The following is a 24,731-nucleotide window of genomic DNA, read 5'->3' on the forward strand; positions in this document are numbered from 1 at the left end:
AAGAGAAACACACAGTAGGCTTTATGTACACACACATAGTCATACAAACTGACTTTATATACGTAGATATGCGCACTACTGTAAGTAGTACGTACAGTGTGCCAGTTTAGTTTGGCAGCAGGGAGTGAGCGTGTGGGTCTGTTTGTGTGTGATGACTGAGTAAATGTGTTACAGTAGGCAGGGCTGTGGTCTTGATATACTGTTGTTTCAGTCTTGAACTACAAGTTGCGGGGAGGAGGAGGAGGGAAGGAGGGTATGGGGGGGTGCAGGTGGGAGGATAGTGATGTGGTCTGGGCTATAAGGTCTTTTGTTCCAAAATTGGTGCAGTGCATCAAAATGCCTTTGCTGTGTTGTAAGGCAGCACACACACACACACACACACACACACACACACACACACACACACAAAACTCTCTAACATTTAACTGTCTGGCCTACATCTCCCTCGGATTCCTGTCTAATACATTTATGTAACCTCGACATGTGCAGCTGGGAGTCAACGACTGTGCGGGGAAGCTTCCTAATCCCTAATATTTTTAGTGTTTTTAATCTTACGGGTTCAGATAAACATTCAAAGTGATAGTAAACACACCGCAAAACGGATTTTGTGTCTGTCAAACCCAGCTTCCCCTTGCAGTCATATTGCATCAGGCAACAGACGGAGCCACAAATGATCATACTGCACCTCATATGCACCTGCCCATGGTAACCTGATTTTTTTTTTTTTTTTTGGTCACATGGTTTCCATGGTAACAGAGCAATCGTCTTGACAGGCAATCAGGAGGTTGTATAAGCAGTGTACTACATTACGCTACACCATGTATGTACACACACACACACACACACAGTCACTCAGCCGTTATGATGTAATTCCAGGTATGAAACTGGAGTTGTGTTATGAGGAAAGGGCTGACGGCAGGCTGATATTCAAGAAGCAGCCACGACATTCCAGGAGCATCAAATGCCTGATGGAAAACCGGGAGTGTTGGCTGACATTTTACAAACTGCCTCCGGCTTGCCTATACTGCACACAGCTAAGGCCTGCAACAATAATGGCCTTTCAGAAAATAATAAAAGTTTGACAAAGCAGAGGAAGTGAAGCGGAAAAGAAGTAGCTGCACAGTTGCAGAGGTATGACTTTTTATAACAGCTCTCGCATCCAACAGTCCAACTGTTAAAAATAAATAAATATAAAACAAACAATTTTCTATTTAAAGTATTTCAATTATGTTCAAGCATCGAAAAACTCGATCAATTATAAGAAAATAAAGAAACATTTAAAATACCTTGATACACGTTCAAAGTCCAGATAAAAGTAATTTAGGATGCAGTCCATGCCAACATCCTTCTTTCCTTATATCATTTTATGATGTATGAATCAATCAAGTAATAAAAAAGTAGGTAGACTTGGAATAAAAATTAATGTACGTGTGTAGTTTTAAAAAAAAATACTGAAATATAGTATTAGTAAATATATGTATCTGCAGTTATGTAGCATACTGTAGGTGATTACTCAATAAGGCTTAAAATATGCTCATCAGAATATTTACAAGACAATCAAGAATCCTTCTGAAAAGGGAAAAACTTTAAAATCTCGCACCGTATGAAGATGACCATACCTCATGGACTAAAATGATTAGTTTAACTACAGATTCAAGAGACATTAGAAATAGTAAAAAAGAAATAGTAGAATCATATGAATAAAGTTTACTCTATAATACAATCTCACATGAACAACATCACACAACATTATTATAATGAGTTATTATTTATTTAACATTAAATAAGCCAAAACGCAGTGTGTGGAGAAACTAAGCACACCCTTACTGCTTTTATAGGAATTAAGGGGGTAAGTAGCAGCTAAGTGCTGCTAATCAAATGCACTTGATTCCTTAGAAAGTGCTGGCACCTCTGTAGAAAACACCTCATACTAACTGTGATGCACGGTGGACGAGGGGTGATGATTTGGGCTTTACATCATGAGCTCATCTGTATACCAAAGTATTCTAGAGTCAGATGTGTGGCCTTATGTCCGACATCTAAAGCTTAGCCAAAACTGGGTCACGCAGCAGGACAATGATCCCAAGTATAGCAGCAAATCTACCACAGAACCACTGAAGAGAGAAAAGAATTAAGGTGTAGCAATGGCCCAGTCCAAGTCCAGACCTTTACTGAGCTGAAGTAATACTGTAAAAAAGAGTGAAGCAAAATTCCTCTACAGTGATGTGAAAAACTGATAAAATAATATGGAATACGATTTCTTTGGGTTATTACCCCAACCGGTCGCAGCAGATGGCCGCCCCTCCCTGAGCCTGGTTCTGCCGGAGGTTTCTTCCTGTTAAAAGGGAGTTTTTCCTTCCCACTGTCGCCAAAGTGCTTGCTCATAGGGGGTCATACGATTGTTGGGTTTTTCTCTGTATTTATTATTGTGCTATCTACTGCACAATATAAAGCGCCTTGAGGCGACTTTTGTTGTGATTTGGCGCTATATAAATAAAATTGAATTGAATTGAATTAAGTTAAAGGTAGTTCTACAAGTTACTGAATCACAGGCTGTTATAGTTTTTCACGCACTGCTTCTGCATTTAGCTTTTTGTTAAATAATAAAAGTAATAATAATGACACAGTATAATATGTCATTATTACCTAACCATACTGACCTAACTTTAAGACCTAGCAAGGACTGAATATGTCTCGATCAGTAAAGAATAGTTAATCAGTTAGTTTTTTTCCTCCCTTAACAACAATCTGGTCTATTTTAGGCCACAGGCTTATTGTAATGTTCTGATTTGTTGCATAAAACACTACAAAGCATGCGAAGATTAACAGTTTGTTAACATGAATTTCACATATTCTAAATGTGTTAATGAAAATGGAAAATACTTCCATGCACAAGGGTTCCTGTTTGTGAAAAGGGAGCTGCGTTTTAATGCAAGTGCACATATTTCTTGGTGAAAAGTGGGTTTTTAAAAATGTTTTATTTTGAAACTGATGGGAATGTGCGCTAAAAAAAAGATGTGTTTTAAAATGCAAGACATAAGCAGCAGCAGGGAAATGTAATCAGTGTTTTGTGAATTGCAAAATTTACTGTTAAATGTTAATCATTTTAGGAATAAGGACACAGTTGGACATCATATTTTAATGCCATGACAGTTACATGAATGTCAGAGGAAGTCGTGGACATGCAACCGTTTCTTCAGAAAACAGAAATTTAATGCATTTAAGGCGATAACGACGGAAATATTACAGTTTGAATGCTTGCTCATTAGAAAGAATTGTAAATGCTAAAATCTAAATGTACAAATTGATGAGTTTGTATTTTTAAGGATACAAATACATTCCTATAGAGACATTCGGCAGGAGTACATATAATCCACAAAGGGTAAGTCTATACTTTCATCAGTGAAACCTTAAGAAAATATACTCTTCCTGTGATTAAGGGGGGCCTGCCTTGCCTTTTCATACATGCTGACGTAGGATCTGAGGAGGTCTTCGATCGTGTGGGCCTGAAAAAGAAAAGAATGGTTCTTTTTGTGCAAATCTTTCACGTCATATTTTATTCTCCTTAACATTTATTGGCATTCACTCTGTGTTTTGTCATGCATCAAAATACATTCAAAGCCCGTCACTCACATTTGGGGTTTCACAGACGAAGGTGACGCCCCTGAACAGGGTGCCGATGGTCATCTGGAAGGAGTTGCCTTTGCTGAAGTACTCTGTTATGCGGCTGAACTCGTGCATTATCAGGATTTCCTAAAAGAATTTCAAGTAATGCAATGTTATTTGCAAATAAGCACAAATGACCTTAGGCTACTGTAAAAATATAAATATATTGTGCTTTTTATTGAACATACCTTTGTTTCTGGGTCTATTAAGCGAACCCCTTGCTTGTTGATGCCGATCAGAAGTATAGCTGGGTAGCTAGATTCACATGTTTGCTGCAAATGAAACAACGTAACATCAGTTTCCTCAAATTCTTGCGTGCCAGCGTGTCTGTCACTTAATCCAGCTAACTCACTTTAACTTCAAAGAAGGTACAGCCAAAGGTTGGCCAAATTGAAATGATTTTCAGGAAGTCGATTTTGGCTTCGTCTACTGTGATGCCACTCTGCTGCTTGTATGAGGAGATGATGTTCTGCAAGAAAAACGATAAAGTATAAAATAGCCTTACACCGGAGCTCCAATTCTATCTTCTGGGACATAAAATAGACCATTTGGGTGGTGCTTCTGTACAATTTGTTCTTTACCTTCTTCCATTCATCAGGGGACATGATTTTTTGCTGGTCAGCAGGAACCAGGTCCTTCAGCATTTTGGGGATCATGACGAACTGTGACATGTCTGACTCTACTTTAACTCTGAATAGGAGCCCACCCAGGGTAATCATGTCTTCTTTGGTGCAGTCGTGGTATCCCCGCAGGTACCTTGATCGTTCCTGCAAAGAAGCAAATTCGAGGTAAGATATCGTGGCAATTATTCATCTTAAACATGAAAAGAATCCAAGTGAATAAAGAGAGTGACTGTAATATATATACCTGTGGGAAATGGAAAGTGAGATCTGCTTTCACATCTTTCCCCGGGTTCACATTGAACCAGAGCTTCCTCTTAAAGAGCACCAAGGAAGGTAAATTGGCCTGAGTGACTGAAAAAAAGCGAGATTTACACTGATTAGATCTGTCAAGGCAAAGATATGCATAAAAAAAGTGACCGCAGCTGGTTTACTCCATTACCTTCTTTTCCCTTTTTCTTTTTTTTGGGGACGTCTGAGGTTATCTTTAGACTGTCAAAGAAATATTTATCCTCTTCCATGCTCACCGTCTAAGGATTGAAACCAAAATAGCTTTGTCACGTAAAGGAAAAAGTTGTATTTGTTACATATGGTCAGTATTGTCATATTGTGCATAGCATTTTTGTCTTTTCTATCAGATCACAGTACAAGCTAATGTCTGATCGAAAACACTGAACTGACAGTGTTAGGCAACCCCACCTTGGTTAGCGTTTTCAGGTACAGGCCGTATCCTTCAGGTGAGTTCAGAATGAGCTGAGAGGCGATGCTGATGCACATGTCTGCAATTGTGGTTGTTGATGTCACCTCGACTATCTGCGCCACAGGAAGGACAAGAAATCATGATAACATTAAATCGACATTTAATGGCAAAACTGATTCTTAATCTCTCTCTTACGGTTAATACAACTCCAGTGCAAAAGAAGCTGTGACACTATGTAAAATGCTGTGACACTATGTAAAATGTAAATAAAAACAGAATGATGAGCCAAATGTTTTTAATTTGTAAAAGGTCTGGACTTCAGGCAGTTCAGCACCTGGACTCCTCTACTACTAAGCAATGGTGTTGTAATAGCTTCAGTATGCAATTTTGCATTGTCTTGCTGAAATGTGCACAGACTTCCCTGGACGACACGTCATCTGGATGGGATCATATGTTGCTCTAAAACCTGCATTGGTCGTTTCTTTTCAGATATGCAAGCTGCCAATTCCATTGGCAATAATACAGCCCTGTGGCATCAGAGATCCAGGCTTTTTTTTTCCAACTTCAAATTTCGATTTGATTGCAAAACGGTTTTCCAGCTTGCCTTAGTCCATTTTAAAAGAGCTTTAGCCCAGAGAAAAGACGGCAGCATATCTGGAACATGATAGACCTTTAATCTAACCCTGTGAATGTCACATGAACTGTGCTCACAGACAGTGGTTTCTGGAAAAGTTCCTGAGCCCATGCAGAGATATCCATGACAGAATAATGTCTGTTTTTAATGCAGTGCTGCCTTAGGGCCTGAAGATCACAGGCATCCCGTATTATTTTACAGCCTAGTCATTTGCGCACAGAGATTTCTCCAGATATTCTGAATCTCTTGATGATGCCATGTACTATACATTATGAGATATTTGGTCTTCCCAGTTTTACATTCAGGAATAATATTCTGAAAATTTCCCACAATTTTCAGAATATTATACATATTATACATGCAGATTGGTGAACCTCTCATCTTTACTTCTGAGAAGCTCCGCCCCTCTAAGATGTTCTTTTAATACCCAGTCACGTTATTAATCTGTTGCCACATAACCTGAACAGTGCAATAATGTTCCTTCAAAGGTTTCTTTTTAGCACAAGTTTTCCAGCCTTTGCCAATGTTTTTGAGCTATGTTGCTGCCATCCAAATCAAAACGAGCTAATATATTTCATCAAATAGCAAAATGTAACCCTTTCATGCATGAATTATGACAACCTCGATCAGGATTGTTTTCTTAAGTATTTTTATTCATCTTTAGGCATGAAAAGATGAATGAAAATACTTAAGAAAAAAAATCCTGATTGAGGTTGTCATAATTCATGCATGAAAGGGTTAAATTACAATAATTACAATGAAACATGTCATACATCTATAGTAACATTAAACGACCAGTGGGTGGCAGGGTATGGAGTGACACATCAGTGTCCAATGTAGTGGTTTATGTGCAAGTATACCATCAACACTGACACAAATACAAGAAAACTGCCTTTGGATAGCTGTCCACTGTAGTGACCACTATGCGTGAAAGGGTTAAACATTCAAGTTTAAACATTCAACATGATTTCATGTTCTATTGTGAATAAAATAGGGATTTATGAGTTGTGCAAATGATTGCATTTTTTAAAATTAACATTAAATCCAAAAATTGATTGAATGCAGGTTCTTACATCAGTTGTATCATCTGGGAAGTGGACTTTCTGGAAGATCTTAGGGCTGTTCTGTTGGATGGCGTCCACTTCTACGAAATGGGGAGGAAGATTCCTGGGCTTCTTACTGAGTATACAAAACAAATGAAGTTACACACAAAAAAAATATTTATGTGGAATTTGAGATCACTAAGTTCCGATATCGGCGTTATCTTGTGGACATGTTTGTTTTTTTTAAAATTAAACTCAGTTTTTTTTAAACAGCTGATAAACTTTTTTATGGCTTTTTAAGTGTGAGTCTGAGAAATCAGTGCATTATGGTCATTTTGGGGGCCAGCATTTACCAGAGAGTAGATTCTGTCAGTTATATTTTCATCATAATTTAGTACCAGTTTTAAAGGAATTTTATTTTCAAAATATGGACAGCCAAATTTTAAGGTATAAAAATTGTCAGTATTTCTAATCTTCTCAGGATTTTTGCTTCTAAATAGTGTTCGTATCGCCAGGCTGACCTGCAGATCTCCTGCAGCCTCTCCAGGCAGAGAGCAGCCAGTGGGTATCTGGGCCGCGACTCCAGGAAGCGCTGTGTGTATTTCAATAAATCATAGCTGGGCGGGAACAAGCCTGAACACAGCCACATCAGCTGCCACCCACGCTCCATACTCAAACTGAAGTAAGGGGAAGAAGGAGAAAACGATATGATGGAAATGCATTTTGTGTGATTATTGTTTTGGTGTTTTTCCGACACAGTGAAGCACACTGGAGAACCTGTTGCTGTTGGCGGTCATCTGTCTCATGATCTGGCAGTAAATTTCATCACGCAGTTCTTCATGCTTTGTGGCTGGACCAAAGATCTGGTCGGTCAGCTCTACGGGACTGCGGACATGTTTGATGGGGTAGTCGCCCATGTACTTCAGGATGGGTAGAGGCTAACGTTAAGGAATCACTCAAATGACATTAAAATTAGACATGGCTCTTTCCTCTATAGATTACAGACAAACTGCTGAAGAATTTGGTACCATACTTTCAAATATCTGCCCATGTGAACCAACAGTATGGATGTTAAACTGTGGTTTAGTCATAAGAAAACATCTCAGCAATCCTTAAATGCAGGTACCAGTTCATGTTTTTTTAAAGGATATCAGTGAAGGCACTGCAGGCCAGGTTGCTGAGCTCAGAGTTGTTGACCAGCACCTTAAGGAGTGGTTGCTTGAGAGGCTCTCTGGAAATGACCCACAGTTTCTCCCTGTTGCCTCCTTTGTATCCTTGCCGACCGCCACCCACAGATCTGCGAGGGACAAAGAGCTTAAATATCAGCTGCACGAGTGCTGTTCGATTTGCCAAATGAAGAGTCAAACATGAATGCCACATTTTTGAGAAGCGGCATTTAGCTAAACAAATTAAGAGCCTCAGTATTACCTGAAATTCTCAAGGGCAAACTCTTTCAAAGAGACAGGGGCCACTGTTTCTTCTCCTTGAACAGGGTTAGGGATTAGTGAAGCTCTCCTCCTATCCTGCTTTGGATCAAGTTGTTCCTGAAGGGTCAGAAGCAATTTGCCAGTTACACCACAAGAGGGCGTTATATGATGTGAACTAATAGAACTTGTGCATCTCTCACTGCATAAACTTAAAAGCGCACAATGAAAAACCTTCATGTCTGTAAAGATTTTCTGTTCTTTAGTAAAGTCTTTACCATTAAAACACCATTAAAAAATGAAATCAGTGATTTGCCTAAACCTGAGCTCTGATAAACTAGTCATAACTACTTGGGTATAAAACTACTCAGCATGTAAGGTAAAGTCAACTTTACCAGCATTTCACTAGTGGGCTCGGTAAGAGTTGGCAGGAACAGCAATATTTTCTTATAGACTGCACCAGAGCTGCCGGTGCGCTTGTTGGCGGCGATGAAACAGCTCTCATTAGGGGCACTTTTTTCTTTGTCTACCTGCAGGAGGTCACCTCGCTTACAAACCAGGAACAGCGGGTCATCTGCAGAAGTGTACAGAGACAGACAGACGTGAGTGTTTTGGTATGCATGAGTGTATTTATGCATATTGAACATACTGTAGACTCTTACCTGATTTGCTAGAGTCCTGCTGAGCGGTTGCAAACACTGAGCGCTGTCTCAGCCCTTCCACATTGTTTTCTATCAGTGCTGCCATTTTCTCAGCTTCCGCAGACTTCAGGACATACTCTCCTGTGATCGTGATCAAGCTAATGGTCTGGGCACTGTCACTAAATGGGTCATAATCATCAGTGTCAGTTTTATTAGATTCTTTTAAAGGCACAATTAAAAAGGGTTTTTAAGAAAGTAAATAAAGCAAATTTACATACACACAAACATAAAAATGTGAGACCATACCTCTTCTCCTGGACTTTCCTAACTGCTATGTAAGGAATTTCATGAAGTTGCCTATTTCTCTCGTCCATGAAGAAGATGCCAGTCCAGTTTACAGCCACAATAAATCTGCTTTTGGGCAAAGGTGGTCCTGTGAACAGATATGGCGTTGCAGATTTTAAGTAGTGAACTACTTTGCAATACAAATGTGTAACATGGCAACGTTCACTTGTAAAAGGATTGTATATCCCAGCCTCTGTGGGAAATAAGCTGTGCGCAGACTCACCTGACATCATTGTGACTTCAAAAAACTTAGAAAAGTGGATTGCCCACTTCTTGCGTGCGATGTCCACCAGTTCTCCTTTGACCTCATCCGAGTTTTGCCTCCCACTGACATAAGGACCCTACGTGAGGTAACAACGATTGTGAGGGCGCCTTTATGAGGCGTTATGTTTTAAAACAATACATGGTGCACATACATAAAATAGACCGATTTACCTCTTTGTGTGCTGAGCTGATGAACTGGGTCCATCTTGTTTTAGACTTGCTTTCGATAAGCTGGGTGGTGATGCACTCATCAACCACCCTGGTGAAGTTCTCAACGCTATACTCGGAGCCAAACTTGATGTAATAGTGCATTGTTGCCATCTGGATATAATCATCATCCTGAGTGGATAAAGTACAACTTTATTAGATACAGTTGACAAAATGTTTGGAGAACATCACGATAAAATTTACAGTGTACAATAAAAAGTGGACCGATAGCTACTGCAAATAACAAAATAGTTGACCTCACTAAGTAACTTATTTGATCTTCAAAATATTTGAAAACGACGAAATGCCTGCTGAAATTCTTACTGTTCATTTGTTCGTTTAAGAATCACAATTATTGCATTTACTCTAAAAACACAATGAATGGAAAAAAAAACCCAACTTTAATGATATATTTTCTTTTTTTCTAAATCCTTCCATAAATCCTTCCTTGTTCTTTAGTGAGACACAGGCAATGGAACCAAGCCGTGAACAAACATCTACAACTTTTAAGCTAAGCTAGTAGGAAATGGTTGCCTGTCTATGTGTCCGACAGCCACAAAGCAATGTAAGCAGTCATTTATTCCATTTATATTAACTTCAGCTTTCACTTTCCTAATCATTGTATTTTGCCAACTCTTTGGCCGTTACATACATCTCACCATGTACCCAAGCTAGTTGCTTAAATGTTAGCTAAGCTAAACCCAAGCTAAGATGTCTTGTAAGGCTTACAGGAGCTGCAAGATTAAATGAGAGGTTTCTGTGGGTTTGTCACTTGTTCTATTGTTACAATATAAATCCTGATTATAGAAGGACATTAAAATAATTATTTATGAGTTACTTCTCAGACTGCAGCAGTTTTACTGGCTTTAACTGTTTTATGTGATAAGGCAGCTAGCTTATCACTGGAAGAGATTGCAGTCCTTTACAAAACCTTGCCATGAAAATGAAGGCATTTTCATTTTATTTTGAAAGGGGAGTGCCTTGGAGGCTTTTTTATATTTAAGGTCTCTTAAGCGTTGGTCCAGTAACAATGAGTGCCACTTTTGTGCTTTATTTTGTACATAAGAGGAAAATACACCAGAAAAGTAGATTTGATAATAATAAAATTTATTGTTATTATTACACTCTGTTTTCCATAATATTTCAGGAAATAAGTAAGAAGCCTTACCTTATCTGCAACGTACTCTGCTGCCTTGATTCCTTTGATGATCTGCCTGTAGATAAGATCTGTGCTGACTTCATCTAGTCTACATTCGTGCCAGGGTGTGAACAGTTCCTTGCGGAGGGACAGCGACCATGGGGCATCCTTCTCCAGTCTGCCTTGCCTCCTCATCTCTTCCTCACACTGAGATATTGCATCCAGCACGTGTGCCCCAGAGTTCCCCAGAGACCACATCTGGAGACGAGAAGTCAACAGAGGTTGAATGAGTGTGGCAAACTGCAATCTTTCTGCACTGGACTAGTCTGAAACTACAGTCAGAAGATACAGAGTAACCAAGCCTTGATGTAGAATCAGAAGCTATCACTGACCTTGTCATAGAGGCTAATGTACAGGGAGAATCCGTAGGTGTCTTTGAGACCGATGTCGTTGGCCACATCTTGGCAGACTTCCTCAGATGTGGAGGACGAGTCCAGTTGTATTTCAATATTTCGACCATCCTGTATTGCCACAGTCGTTTCAATGGGTTTCCTGGTCCTGGCAGCCTTTCAGTGCAGGGTGAGAAAGTAGAAAAAAATCAGTTGTTTCCAACCACAATTCAAATTTTGCTGCTGCTGGCCAAAAGTTAAAACTAAATAAACAGTGATCTCAGCACCATATTGGAGCGCCTTCTGCTTTTTACCTGTAGCTCTATCCAGCAGGGCAACTCTTTTCTTTGTCCATTGGCTACGATACGTTTCAGGCGCTCAGTGCAATAGCCCCTGTAATCATATGGCCCTCTGCGGAGAAAGTTCTCTAAATACTGTGAAGCACAGAACAGGACACAGTGAGCAACATGATAATACCTCGGCTAAATTCAAGTAAAGTGACATGACAAGGATTAAATATGAAGTTTGAGGCAGGATTAATGAATGACTTCATGTAGATTGACCTTCCTGAAGAGGTCTGTTGGAGGGAAAATCCCCAGACAGATGGAGAGGAGAATCCATCCTTGCATACGACTCCTCCTGTCACTGTTTTTCACCAGCTGCTTACAGATCTGACAATAGATCTCATCCCTGCACAGAGAGAGAACCAAAAAATGAAAAAAGTAGGTAACATCTTATAATACAGCCCATAACTATAGTTCCCTGTAATTGAAATGACAATGTAATCATATTTACCTACAAATACTTAAATTTAAGTACCGCATATGTAATTTTAATTGATGTGTAAGTAATTTTAGGCAGCTCATGTAAATCCCAGAAAGTTGACTCGTTTTCAGTGGGAGAAACGTTTCATCACACATCCATGTAAATATGGCCCACAGCCCAAAAACTAAAAATTGGGAAATTATTGTTTTTCTGCAAAATTAGCATAAAATTGCACACTACTTAAAATTACTTACACACATTTACCTACAGTTATTTACAGTTATATCATATTGTTCATTCTTCAAATTACTTGTAAGGCAGCATTTACCATATGCCGTGTTTTGACAGAGCATAGCCGATGATGATGTGAATTTTTTCCAAGTCTGAAAGTGGCCTTTGCAGCGTGGTACCCTCTCCAATCATAACATCCTCTTCTTCTATCAAGTTTTCTGGCTGGTTACGATGACAATAATAAAAATAATAGTAATAATAATAACAATTGCCATACAGTGTGTGTTATGAATCAGTGACAGAAAAAAAAGACAGAATGAAGAATATTATAGTCACCTCCTCGGGGATAGAAGAGGCTCTTCTGTTTCTGTCAAACTTTTTCTTGTTCTTCCTCAGGATTTTCTGTCCGGAAATGACATCATTACTAGAGGTTAAATAGTTTGATTGGGGTTTTTTTCAGTGTAATAATAAGATATATGCAATAGTTTACCTGGTCCAGTCCCACCAAGTTGCTCAGCCTCCTGCCCTGCCTGCTGGGCGGAGCCTGGGGTGTGTTGCTTGATGCCACTGATATGGCATCTGAGGCTTTAGGTTCTGGTATATCCCCCATGAAGCGCAAAATGATCCACCATATAGTCAGACATGCCTGGAGGTGAGAGAGGAAGGAGAAACTGTGTGTGAGGAGAGAAATCTCTTGGGTTAATAGTGATACGGCTGTGTCTCGTTCCTGTCTGACTTCTCACCAGTGCGTCACCCTCATCGTCGTGATGCAGAAGAGACTTCTTGAGTCGGTAGGGTAGGTGCGTGTGGCTGGCGTTGCCCTGGAAGTAACGCTGGCTGAACCTGTAGAATGAATACTCATCACCGTCGTCCTCAAAGTCATCGTTCTCCTCCTCCGCCTCATCATGTTCATCCACCGAAGGGGTTGGGCTTATCGAGTTTGACGGTGGGGTGACTATCAACTCTGTCTTCAAGAGCTCAGAGTTTTTCTTTACAGGCTCTGGACTGCTGTGACTCGTCTTTGGAGGGGAAAGCGAATTTATACCAGATGTTAAACGCACGCACTAAATGAAGAAAAACTAGGACATGTTAACATGACAGAATTAGAATCAGCTAACCTCAGATTCTGAGATTTCTTCGTCTGCTACATTGACTGACGGCGTGACGGGAAGATCATAGTCGTCTGAATCATGCTCTGACACTGACTTGATTTCCTCGTACAGTATCTGTGAGCGAACAACCTCCTCCAGCCGCTCTTGAAGCTCCAAGGCAACCTGGTCTTGGTTCTCCTTCTCCATGTCTAAAAGTAAAGCCTTCGAGACACAAAAGAGACAAAAAAGGTTTGAAAGTAGGCTCCTTTTCAGAGTGCAACTTGTGCAACTTTACCTTCCAAGATGCTGAGCACTCACCGTGTCCCTCATGGACTCAACTTCCCTTCTGGCCAGCACTCCTCGCCTTTGCGCCTGCAGCCGTGTGACTGCCTCTCTCTTTTTCTTCAAGTCCTTCCTTGCCACATAACCTCGTACCTGAACCCGATCAATCAGTGCAATTTAAAGTAAATTATTTAAGAAATAACAAAAGTATCAGTAATTAATAAAATACACAACATCCGATATGTAACGTAGATTTTGATAAGATTATTTGATAAAATATCCTAATTTCACTATAAAATGCTTAAAATTTGATCAAATACAGCAATATTTTCCAATATTCCAAACAATATAAAGCAACTACTTGTAACATATTGCACTAAACAGTTACTACATGAGAGTACATGCCTGTGCTTGTATGACGACTGCTGCTTCTCGCTGCTTTTGGTACTTTGCCTGAAGTTGCCGGCTACGGATCAGTGCTGCCAGCCGCTCAAAGCCGCGCTGAACCTGGTCAGACCGAAAGAGGGAAACAAACCTGAGGTGAATCCTCCCTAAACATCAAGGCATTTACAAGCTCTGACTTCTATAAAAGGTTATCGAACCTTTGTTTTCATGTAGGCTCTCCAGGACCGCTGTAGCACCACGGCTGCCGAACGCTTCCTCAGAAAAGACTTTCTAAAAGAGATTTGAAGCAAAGAACTTAAGTTAGGTAGGTGTATTTTTAAACCTTCATATGTGCAGTCCTTTCCTCTTATGTGTCCCCTCTGCACTGGATATGAATGTGTATGATGTCCTGCACCTGTCTTTCTGTCCAAGCATGACTCTCTGGATCACCACAGCTACCCTGCTGAGCTCTTGTTCCCTCCGCTTTTCAAGAATAGAATCGTGGGCATCCTGAAATAAAGAGAATTTTTTTAAAAAAACTTTCTGATATATGAAGAAAACTTCAATCTTTAATCATATTCCAAAACTGAATCCACATTAATGTCGTTCTGTAATCATTCAAGAGAGATGTAATGTCTCTTTGATTTAGCGTTTCGCCATGTCTTGGCATACTGTGCCTCGAGAAAAAGCTACAACACAACATGGTTTGCAGTTACAAGTTTTCAGCACCTTTAGGAAAACTTTGGTATTGCCTATTTTCCATTCGCCCTCCCTTTCGATCAGCGCCTCACAGATGGCTTTACAACAGGTCAGAGCAGACTCCTGGAGAGACAATAAAGCATGTATCAGTTAAGAGCTGATGAGAGAATCCAATAAAAGACTCATTTTCACATCTTGGTTTCCAAAAACAGGATGCATCATGACTTAACAGTATTGGGGTCGCAGATGTTCGTCTTCAGGAGCACCCTGTAGCGCTTTAAGAAGTCGTCGAAGGTGTGTCGAATGGGAAATCCCAGCTTCCGGATACGGATGGTGTCGATCATGCCGGAGTATCTGAGCTGACGCATACACAGCTCTCTGTCAAACACCTAGAAGAGAACAGATTAAAGTGGGGATGAATATTCTATGTGGGCTCTCTTAACACATCAACTATCCAACCTTTTTATTATTCAGGCTGGACTATGGGGTGATTTCCACGTCTACAGTAAAATGTCAGCAGTTCATTACTGTAGGTTTGATTTGAGTGTGTGCCCAATCAAGTCATCATCCAAGCCGAATTTGGCACATGTGAATATATCCGTGTGCCAGATTTTGTTTCTATCAAATTTCAAATCTACCCAATGTTTATTGCCACTTTTTTTTTTTTTTTTTACAACAGCTATTAATCTCAGAGAGGCTGGAAGAAAAGTTTGGTTGTCAAATTCCTCTGAGGTATTCCATCTCAAAAATGTCTTCAAATTTTATTTTAACATTTTTTATGGTTCAGAGTTTGAACATATATAATGATTACTGTGAAATTTTTGCTCAAATACTTTTCAAGATCTATTTTTTTGAAAAATGGCCCATCGACCCACCGGATATTTTTTCACACTTTGAAATATGTGGTAATTTTTGAACATGAATATCTAAAAAACTATGGAAGATAAAACCCTGGAATTTTCTGTGCTTTTTCATAGCAATCCTTACATATGCTCAAACTTTGGCTTATTAGATTTTTAGGTAAATTAGGGAAGGTCAAGCAGAAAATGTACAAAGCATTTGCTGATTTGAGACTTAATGACCCATTTGAATTTGAAGTGGTCCTGTGTGGACCACGATCACCAAGTAAGTGCCAGCCCTGCTAGCAGGTGCTTGGATTTCACAGGAGAACTGTGGCACTGTGGACTAACAAAGCTTTGCCACATTATTGGTCAGAGAGTTCTGAATGTTTGAACTTTTCATGACTTCTAGTCTAAATCCAAAGGGTGAGAAAAACTCACCAGTTACTAGCGCAGCATTGTACTTTACTCTCTGTGATATCAGGTGATGTTTAACAGGAAATTGGCTCCATTGGTTTATGGCACAAACAGAATGAGCTCTATTGCAAATGGTGGCAGTAAACATTAAAAACAAACAAAAACACAACAACATCCTTATCATTTTGGGAAATGACAGGATTTAAAGGAAATGCCTGAATTTCAGCAAACATTAGTTTGCTGAAATACACTAGTTTATCACAAGCTTCCCCCTCATTTCCCTTTTTTAGCATACATGATTGCTCAGTTTAAACAGCAACTGTATGGTGTTGCTGTGGTGGCGTAAGCAGTTGCTCATTCACCTCAGACTGCTTGTCGTTGTTGGGTTTGAAACAGCGGATGAAGAAAGGCTGGCAGGCAGACAGAGCCTTCATGAGGGAGTCCAGAGACTGCCGGAACTGGCCGCTCAGCGTCGGCACTTGTTTGCGAGTGTCAGCCAATCCCTGCGAGGATGACACGTAACAGAAGGAAAAACTCAAAAATGAAGTCCTTGAGACAGTGATGGGGGGGGGATGACGACGGAACATTTATTGCAGTTTGCCCAAGGATCAGACATGATTTTATCCTTTCATACCCGCAGAGAGTTGCTTGGGGTCATGATGAACTTCTTATTTTTAACAGCCTTAATCCCATTGGTTGACAGTTCAGACTCAAATATGTCACGCAGTAGCTTATTGGCAGACATGTCAAGCATCTTCATGATGTCAGAACTGACAGCATCCCTGTTCTTTTCCAAGAAACCTGAGGAAGGAGAAAAAAGGCAACAACAAAGTATTACTGCGCTCATGAGCACCTTGCGTTGGCTGAAGTTTTAATATTTGCTGTTTGCTTGCCTACCATTGGAGTCGTACTGAACCAGGCCAGCGAAGTGACAAATCCCAAACTTTGTGTCGCGTTCACTCCTGGAGGCGATGTAGTTCTTGTTTCCTTTGTGGTGCTGGTTCAACTTCTCTAGCATCGTAGCGTCTGTACCCTAAGGCCAACCAAGTGATTATTTAGAATAAAAAAGCTTCTGCGGCAGGGCAGAACCTTAAATAAGAAACCTCAGCAAAAGCATACCTTTGGAAAATGGCTCTCCTCATCAACGAGAGCCAGCACGTTACATTGTATTCCAGCTAGAAGGTCGAGAATCTTCTGATTGTCGCTAAAGTTGATGTTATCCCACACGACGCCCTGCTTCAGGTACTCCTTCTGCTCGAGCTTGAAGATGTGGGCCACGAAGAACTGCTGCAGCTTCTCGTTGGCAAAGTTAATGCAAAGCTGCTCAAAACTGTAAAATAAACGATGGATTGTAAATGGTGATAACTGTGAAAATTAGATAACTTAGTATACTACGAAATGCCAGCTCTGTCTGATCGTCTAATGCTTCTTAAATATGTCAACTTTATGTGACAGGTGATACAGGGCGGCAGTGCTGTGGCTGTGAAAGCTTATAGATATCAGAGAAATACGTCTGACTCAACTAATCGAATGGGTAAAAATGAGGATACTGGTAATGTACACTCACAGGCCACTTTATTATGTACTTTATTAGGTTCAGCTGCTTGTTTACTTAAATATCTAATCTATCCTGCTTTGCATCAACAGTTCAGGCTAAGGTTATTGTAGCTGAACAATGCTAAAGTGAAAAAGAGTACTAGACCTTTTAGTTAACTAAATTAAAAAGAAAAACTAGAGTTTAAAAAAAAAAAATCAAACTGAAATGATTTTGTGAAAATAAAAAAAATATATTCTTAGTTTTATTATTTGATAATCCTGTAAAATTTGTTATCACAACTTGTCTATTAAGGCTTTGACAAAAATGTTTATTGAGACTTTGGAAGTTTATGAGCCTGTGAGTCACCTGCTATCAATTTTTTTTTGTTTCTTAAATTGTAATGCCAGTACTGATTTTGTAAAACCTTGCTTTTGGCATACGCCCTAACTACTATAATAGTTATAAAGACTAAAACCAACACTGAAACTAATAAAAATTTATAACGACAATAAAAACTGAAGTAACATAAACTGAACTGAATTCAAAATAAAAAGTCAAAATGAAAAAAAATATCTGAGGAATTACAAAACAGGAAGTACAGAAAAAAACCCTCCTGACCTGTTAGTGTTGAAGTTCTCGAAGCCAAAGATGTCAAGCAGGCCGACGGACAGGTAGGCTGATTTGGAGTTGCTGGTCAGCTTCTTGTAGATGACACTGTTGATTTTCTTAACAATCCATATGAACAGCTTATTGTAGATCGCCTGAGAGATCAGAAACCAAGCACAGTTACATTTGGTGGAGTTCTGAAACACGCAAACTGTTTATTCTTTTCTATATTTAATTGTTTCTTTTGAGCTCTGCACCTGACCCACATGTTGGTGACGACGCGTGTGTATTTTTTCATGTCTTGTACCTCACAAACATAAGAAATCAGTCACACTAAACTGAAGCTCATCAAGGAAAAGTAGGACGAGAGTTTTCTAAAACATGCAGAGTAACTGTAGCAACGCTGTAAGCACCAGTCAAAGGTTGGAAATCATCTCCTGCTCTATAAAGTACAGCGTGCAACATTTACAGGGCCCAGGTTTCTTTCATCCTAAGCCAGGAACCAATAAGGAAGCAGTGATTTAAAATCGCTGGCTCTCCCTCATTACCTTCACAAAGGCGTCTCTGCAGTCAGCTGCCTGTTCACAGCTCAGGGGTTTAGTCACCATTTCTCGGTTGGTCTTAAAGGATCGATGAGTCAGATTGTTCGCCAGGGTGGGCTTCTCCACCTTTAAGCACAAGAAACGTGGAAAAAAAAAACCTTTACTAGTGCTATTTAATAGCAAAGCAGATCTTATCTGCTAATAGAGAAGGAGACCCACCTCCAGTAGTGATGCCGCCACATTGAAATGTTCTGATTTGCTGACATCACTGGATTCCATGTTATTTTGAGTGTTGGCTGATGGAAACACAAATTCACACATAAGACACAAACAACACAATAACAGCTGTAAGGAGTAATACTGTGAAATTAGGTCAGTGTGAGTTTTAAAAGATATTACAACCAGTCAGGAGATTCAACAAAACCACTTCCTACTACACAAGTACAAGTCAAAATGTATCCAGCTTGGAACATAAAATACTGCTAATGCACAAATCCAACAGATGCATCTAGGGACCAAAAGCTGATGGTGAAATTATTATTTTTGGTCCTCTGGTGTCAGTGAAACAAAGAAACTTTCATTCATTCGAAAACAACTGTTCCAAAGTTACACATGAAAAATCATAAAACCCATCTCTCAACTTTGTTTGGGAAAAGGTGACATGACCACATAAACCAATAAATCAGAAGCCAAATTCTCTATTTTTTAATAAATAAATTCATTGACAAATTCAAAGTGTAGAAATGATTTAGTCTTATGTAATTCAGGTGCTCACTGCTATTCGGTTTCACTGTTGTATAACTAGCTGCCTGTTTATGGAACTGCAATATGCCATAGCTATCATCAGGCCTAGTGATGCTCTTATTTATTTTTGGCACTGAATCAAAATCTAGCATTCGATAAAATTAGGAATGGAGATATGTTTGATTAAACGTTAGGCAATATTTGAATAGCTGTTCTGTTGAACTCTGATAGGGAAATGATTTTAAAGATAAACTAAGCTACATTATGTGCAGGCTAAAATCTTTACATAGTTTCTAACTCTGTATCCTCACCCTCAAAGCAGACGTTTCCCAGGTGTAGTAGAGCTGCCAGGAGCTTGAAGATTTCATGACAGTCTTTTCCTGAGAAATTCAGCGTTTTTAGGGCGGAATTAATACGACTGTAGTCTTTAGCATCGTCTCGTCCTCCACAAGCAATGCAGTTGCCCTGAAGAGTGAGAGACAGGATTTAGAATAGCTAGGGGAAAGCAAAGGTGTCAAACATAAGGCCTGGGGGCCAGAATAGGCCTTGCAAAGACTCCAATCTGGCCCACATTACAGCTTTGGAAAATGTGAAGCTTTTAATTGTATTTTCATAACTTTCACAGCTTTGCCAATTAATAATTAACAATACTGCAATTTATACTACACACTAAAGTAAATGACTAATAGATAAACAATGATATGACATAAAATTTCCTATTTTTTTACTATCTAGTGTAGAAATGTCTGTGGGGGGTTTTTTTTACAGTGAAAAAAAAAAGAAAATTTGCTGTGAATTAATAAAACCTTAAAACTACAGGACAGTCTGGGCAATGAACTAGCAGAATTTATTCAGTAATTGTACACGACAACTCAGTAACTTCACCAGCAATGCTGGCAGTCACAGCCTTCCTTATTGCAATACCTTGGTAAGGAATTTGTATTCCTTAGCATTCCCGAGGCTCAGGCGTTTTTTCTCCTCTGCTGAGATTCCTGCCAGCAGGCAGTAAAATATGTGGTAATTTCGCTCCTCCAGAGCCTGAGGTTGCAGAGGAAAAAATTAATCATTAGTGTTACAAAATGATAAGCTCATGGAAGTTTTTATGTGGGCTGGGTGGGAACACGTTTACTTTAGCTTCACTCCTCTTGTTGATGGTACTGATAGCGACAATGGCAACAGCAGCACATGAGATTAAGCCAACAACAGCACATCGACTGAAACAAACTCTTCAGACATAGCGTGTTGGGTTTTTACTGGTTTACCGCACATGCCCGCCCCGTGAAGAGATAACAAAGGTTGTCTTGAACAGAGCTGACTCACCTGATGACAGACACGAGACTTTTCCAGAAGATACTGCTCCACGCGTGCACCCTCAATCACTCCATCCTTGTTGAAGAAGATTTCCAAATATTTCCCAAAGCGGCTGGAGTTGTCATTGCGGATTGTTTTAGCGTTTCCAAAAGCTGAAATGCAAAAAGAAAAAAAAGAAAAGTAGTTGTTGTTCATCCGTGCCATAAAGACAACATTTCATAATGACTGTACGTTCTTTGGCTGGTGTTCCCTACCTTCTAGAATCGGGTTGGACTCCAGGATCTGCTTTTCAATCCGCTGCTCAGAGAGCTCACCGCTGACGGCTGCCAGGTACTGCAGGATCAGTTTAGTGCTCTCAGTCTTCCCTGCTCCAGACTCCCCACTTACAGAGATGGATCAAATCAATGAGCAGTTGTAAAGGATGAAATTCAGATATCAAAGATCCTCAGTGATAGAACAGACGCTGACCTGATGATGCAGCACTGGTTTTTTTGATGGCGAGTCATGTTAAAGTAGCAGGCCTCAGCGATGGCAAAGATGTGAGGCGGGAGCTCTCCCAGTTTTCGCTTATGGTATAACGTGACCTGGAGACAAAAAGGAGGGTACGCGTGTGACGTACATCACTGCGATAGGAGAGTGAAGTCATCAGTTGCGCTCTTATATCCTTACCTGCTCTTCTGTGTATATTGGAAAATCTTTGTATGGATTCACGGCCACCAGCACCGATCCCGTGTAGGTCTACACAATCAGAGAAATGTTGCATTAGAAATGAATCTCCTTTAACTTTCTCTACTCACTACGTGTTTATACACAATCAATAATTATTATTAATCTCTGGCTCTATTCCACAACATGTCTTTTGTCCTGTACTTAATGCTGCTCTTGTCAGACAAATGATCCAATGCTATTTTCAATCACGGCTAAAAACAGAGCAATTATTAAAGCTATTAAAATGCTTACTTATATCTGTTACTTATGTCTATTCATATCCATCTCATTTTGTCAGACACTAAATAAAAAGGTAAGACTATGAACATTTAGAAAGTTTGTCCACCGGACCTGTAAAATGATAAATGTTACAGCGTCTGTGTTTTTATTTGCGACTCAGTAAAATACTATGTTTTTTTTAAAACTCTTAAATAAAAAATTTACTGCCACTAGTAAAAGACGGTGAAAATAAATGTTCCGCAGTGAAGTTTGTGCGAATTTGGAGTCTACTGTGCCTGGACATCTAAAATGTTCTATTGTTCTGATTTGCCACAACTGAATCAAAGTTGATTTAGAGAAATAAATCCCAGTGAGAGAAATCTGAACAACTCATGTGAGGCTGGAATCAAACATCAAGGGAAGATGTTTTAAAGTGATCTGGGAGAAACAAACCGTTACAAATTAAAGGAATATTTCCTATAATCCATTATGCGTCCATACAATTGTTCTTAACCACTTATCCACATCAGGTTTGCAGATCCCTGCTGTCTTTGGGCAAAAACGTTAACAGAATAGTGTTTATATCAGGTCATTCACAGTGCGCTGGCCTCATGATGTGTCAATATTTTCAAAATTGAGTTGAATGAACCAAATCCATTTTACCAAATCTGCTTTTTTATCCTCAGCAACTGTCTTCTCTGTCTTGTAATATATATTTCTTTCTATTTTTAGCTCTGGGAGACGCTTTGCTGTGTCATGTTTATAATGACAGTAAAGATAAAGACACTTGACGTCAAGTCAGGGATTTAAGGTACAAGTGTCCAAAGCTTGGTGACAAAAATCCTTTTTTCCTTCAGTGTGTTGCTCACATAGATGATGCCTTGTCTGTGTCTGAGCAGGAGGTTTCTGAGGAGACCGGCCTCCGTCATGTCCCCGAGTTTGATCATGTCGTCCACCCCCTCCACCGATGTAGGGTGCATGATCTTGAGGGAGGCTTCCTGCTCCGGTGACAACCTGCGCTCCTGAGGAAGGGTGAAAACGGGAATACACTCAGCGACATAACACAAACTGTTGCTGTTTTGGGATGTTTGATTTTTCCCCTGTGAGAGTGCAAAAACACTGTTTACCTTTCCCTCATCATCCACCAGCAACCGCTGACCTGACGGTGTTACTTTGACCCTTGCTCCGATGGGCACCCCTATGCTCGAGTCCACCCAAACCCATTCCCCCTGAAAGCAAAAGACAGAAAGATTTCACGTTGTCCTTCAGGGACACGGGACTAAGTTTCAGTTTACGGGAACACAAAGTGACACTCGGTGGGGCAGCAGTTCTCTCAATAAAACTCATATCTCCAAAGTTATTATCTCGAGTTTGTTTCAGCCTTACCTTTCTCAACATCACAAGTTTCTTTTATTTCTAGTCCCTGGAGAGAAAAAGAAAAAGAAATCCATACAATGAGTTGCAATTACCAAAGTACTGACGATTTAAAGGGTTTCTTTTGGCTTTTTTAATCTGAACTGTTGTGTTCAATGCCAGCACTTAAGGTGAGCACACGTAAAAAAATCACAGAGCACTGTTAATGTCACTATTAAAATGAAAACGGTCTACCCGATGATCCTTTGGTGTGGGATCTTCATTAATTCCCGTCTCGTTCCTCGTCTTTGCGTCTTATAGAATCCGTCTCCGTATGAGGAAGGATAAAACTCAGCGTACCTATGAGTGACAGAGGTTTTATGACACTTTGACTTTGGACTGACTGTAAGAGGAGGAAGAGAAATGGATCACTTACTCAGAAGTGAATAAGGAACTTGTCACAGTGGAGTGATGTGTGTCTTTCTGGGCAATTTAGGGGAGCTTATCCAAACGTTTTTCACCGTGAACTTGCAGTATTCCTACTAAAGCTTATATCAGGTTACATCCACTACTACTATTGTACAGGACCAAATCTTGAAATGCACAATCTGCTGAAATCAACAATTCATGCAGGTCATGTTGTTTAAATAAGAAGTTAAATAAGAAGATAATAACTTTATTATGTTGACATAAAGGAGATTTTACATAAACGTCCTTGGTGGTGGATTTACCAGGGTCACTGCAGTGTTGTAATGGATGGATGTATATTCAGACTTTGGACCCTGCCTGTGTAAATTCTAATAGACACAGCTGAGCATCTCCCTGCTGCTGCAATAAAGATGTAAATATGAGATTAGACTGAAGAGGGATCAGATTTCTGCCACAACAGTCTTATTATCAACATTCTTGTTATCAATTAAACCCTATTGTATGCAACAGGGTGTGGGGAGTCCACCATTGTAGCCCTGCTGGGTCTTCAAGAAGCTAATGTTTCCTGGCAGTCAGAAGTTGTTCCTTAAATCATCAGGAAATCCTGAGTCGCTGTTAAAATTTCATGGGTTTAAAGTCATGACAGTATACTTGGCTGATTGCTCACAGGCGTCAGCCCATTCAGCTCTGATAAGGAATTCCCTGCAAACCAGTCACAGTTAAGAATGGAAAGCCTCGTAAAAGCTTCATCACGACAGTGCTGCATGGCTCTGGGTAACCTCCCACAGATGGGCAGTGCAGCAATGCTTATGTAATTTAATGGGGTGGGGTTTAATTGTCTTCAAACCTGGCTGCTTATGACGTCAGAAAGAAAGGTGAACTTCTGGTCTCTAGTCATCAGCCTGGTCTTTGACTATTTTCCTAATGACACGATGGAACTGACGCATTGAGACGATCATATCAGGAAGCTTTCATTTTAAATGAAAATCTGTTCCTCATACATATAAAGTAAAGGTGGGGTTTTTAGCAATAAACATGCCTTGAGTCTAGGTTTTTATTGCTGCTGTGGTTCAGTATTTGCCCTGGTTTGTTGTGACTTTGTTTGCAGACTATTTGCATTTACTGCAATGACATTATGGTCCTGAGGCTACGGGGCAAAAGGTAGAAGTGCTGTAGGTTGGGGGAAAAAGCTCAAAGGTGGCAGCGTGCATGTGTGGAAAAAAAGCCCAGCAACAATATCAAGAGAAATACATTTTTCAGACCTATTTAAGCCGGATATTTGTTTTTCTTTCTGTCCTCATAGTGACGAGTTAGGAAGGTGTTTAACCTTTATATACTGTTCATACTTCAGGCTTTCACAGTATTGGCCAAGAACTCCTTCACAGACACTCCCTCAGTGTTGACACGTAAATCTAACCTACAGATTTCTTAGAATGTATAAATAGTCTGACATAAATGAATGGATGATTCATTTAAGTTTCAGAGAGAATACAGAGTGGACTT

The 24,731-nt window shown here is 39.9% G+C and overlaps 1 protein-coding gene across 1 annotated transcript; it reads right to left on the minus strand.

The window, feature by feature from the left end:
* Positions 1–3,124: 3,124 nt before the first annotated feature.
* Positions 3,125–23,132, minus strand: LOC116335241 (unconventional myosin-VIIa-like). Its single transcript, XM_039602228.1, has 50 exons — positions 23,055–23,132; positions 22,833–22,869; positions 22,574–22,675; positions 22,316–22,468; positions 21,189–21,257; positions 20,988–21,103; positions 20,774–20,901; positions 20,529–20,671; positions 20,133–20,246; positions 19,520–19,673; positions 18,684–18,760; positions 18,471–18,590; positions 17,935–18,077; positions 16,899–17,109; positions 16,677–16,812; positions 16,414–16,580; positions 16,142–16,282; positions 14,754–14,912; positions 14,554–14,646; positions 14,240–14,334; positions 14,043–14,115; positions 13,846–13,947; positions 13,477–13,593; positions 13,186–13,380; positions 12,811–13,086; positions 12,558–12,713; positions 12,404–12,469; positions 12,165–12,289; positions 11,635–11,761; positions 11,386–11,505; positions 11,075–11,248; positions 10,713–10,940; positions 9,509–9,676; positions 9,297–9,414; positions 9,035–9,161; positions 8,750–8,907; positions 8,483–8,661; positions 8,092–8,207; positions 7,815–7,960; positions 7,441–7,594; positions 7,185–7,340; positions 6,694–6,799; positions 4,986–5,099; positions 4,729–4,816; positions 4,534–4,640; positions 4,248–4,433; positions 4,019–4,135; positions 3,855–3,938; positions 3,634–3,753; positions 3,125–3,506 (listed from the first exon to the last, which is right to left on the minus strand). Exons 2-50 carry the CDS (start codon positions 22,842–22,844, stop codon positions 3,411–3,413), a joined length of 6,432 nt encoding a protein of 2,143 aa, XP_039458162.1. The 5' UTR covers positions 22,845–22,869; positions 23,055–23,132; the 3' UTR covers positions 3,125–3,410.
* Positions 23,133–24,731: the final 1,599 nt, after the last annotated feature.

This window comes from Oreochromis aureus, linkage group 18 (assembly GCF_013358895.1).
Source record: "Oreochromis aureus strain Israel breed Guangdong linkage group 18, ZZ_aureus, whole genome shotgun sequence".
Lineage (NCBI taxonomy): Eukaryota > Metazoa > Chordata > Actinopteri > Cichliformes > Cichlidae > Oreochromis > Oreochromis aureus.

Bases quoted from the DNA above. Each gene is read 5' to 3' on its own strand.
- LOC116335241 (XM_039602228.1), bottom strand. The intron at 20,672-20,773 runs GTAGGGAACACC...TTTGCATTTCAG, and splicing joins GTCCAACCCGATTCTAGAAG to CTTTTGGAAACGCTAAAACA. The intron at 14,335-14,553 runs GTGCTGAAAACT...TCTTTATTTCAG, and splicing joins ATACCAAAGTTTTCCTAAAG to GATGCCCACGATTCTATTCT.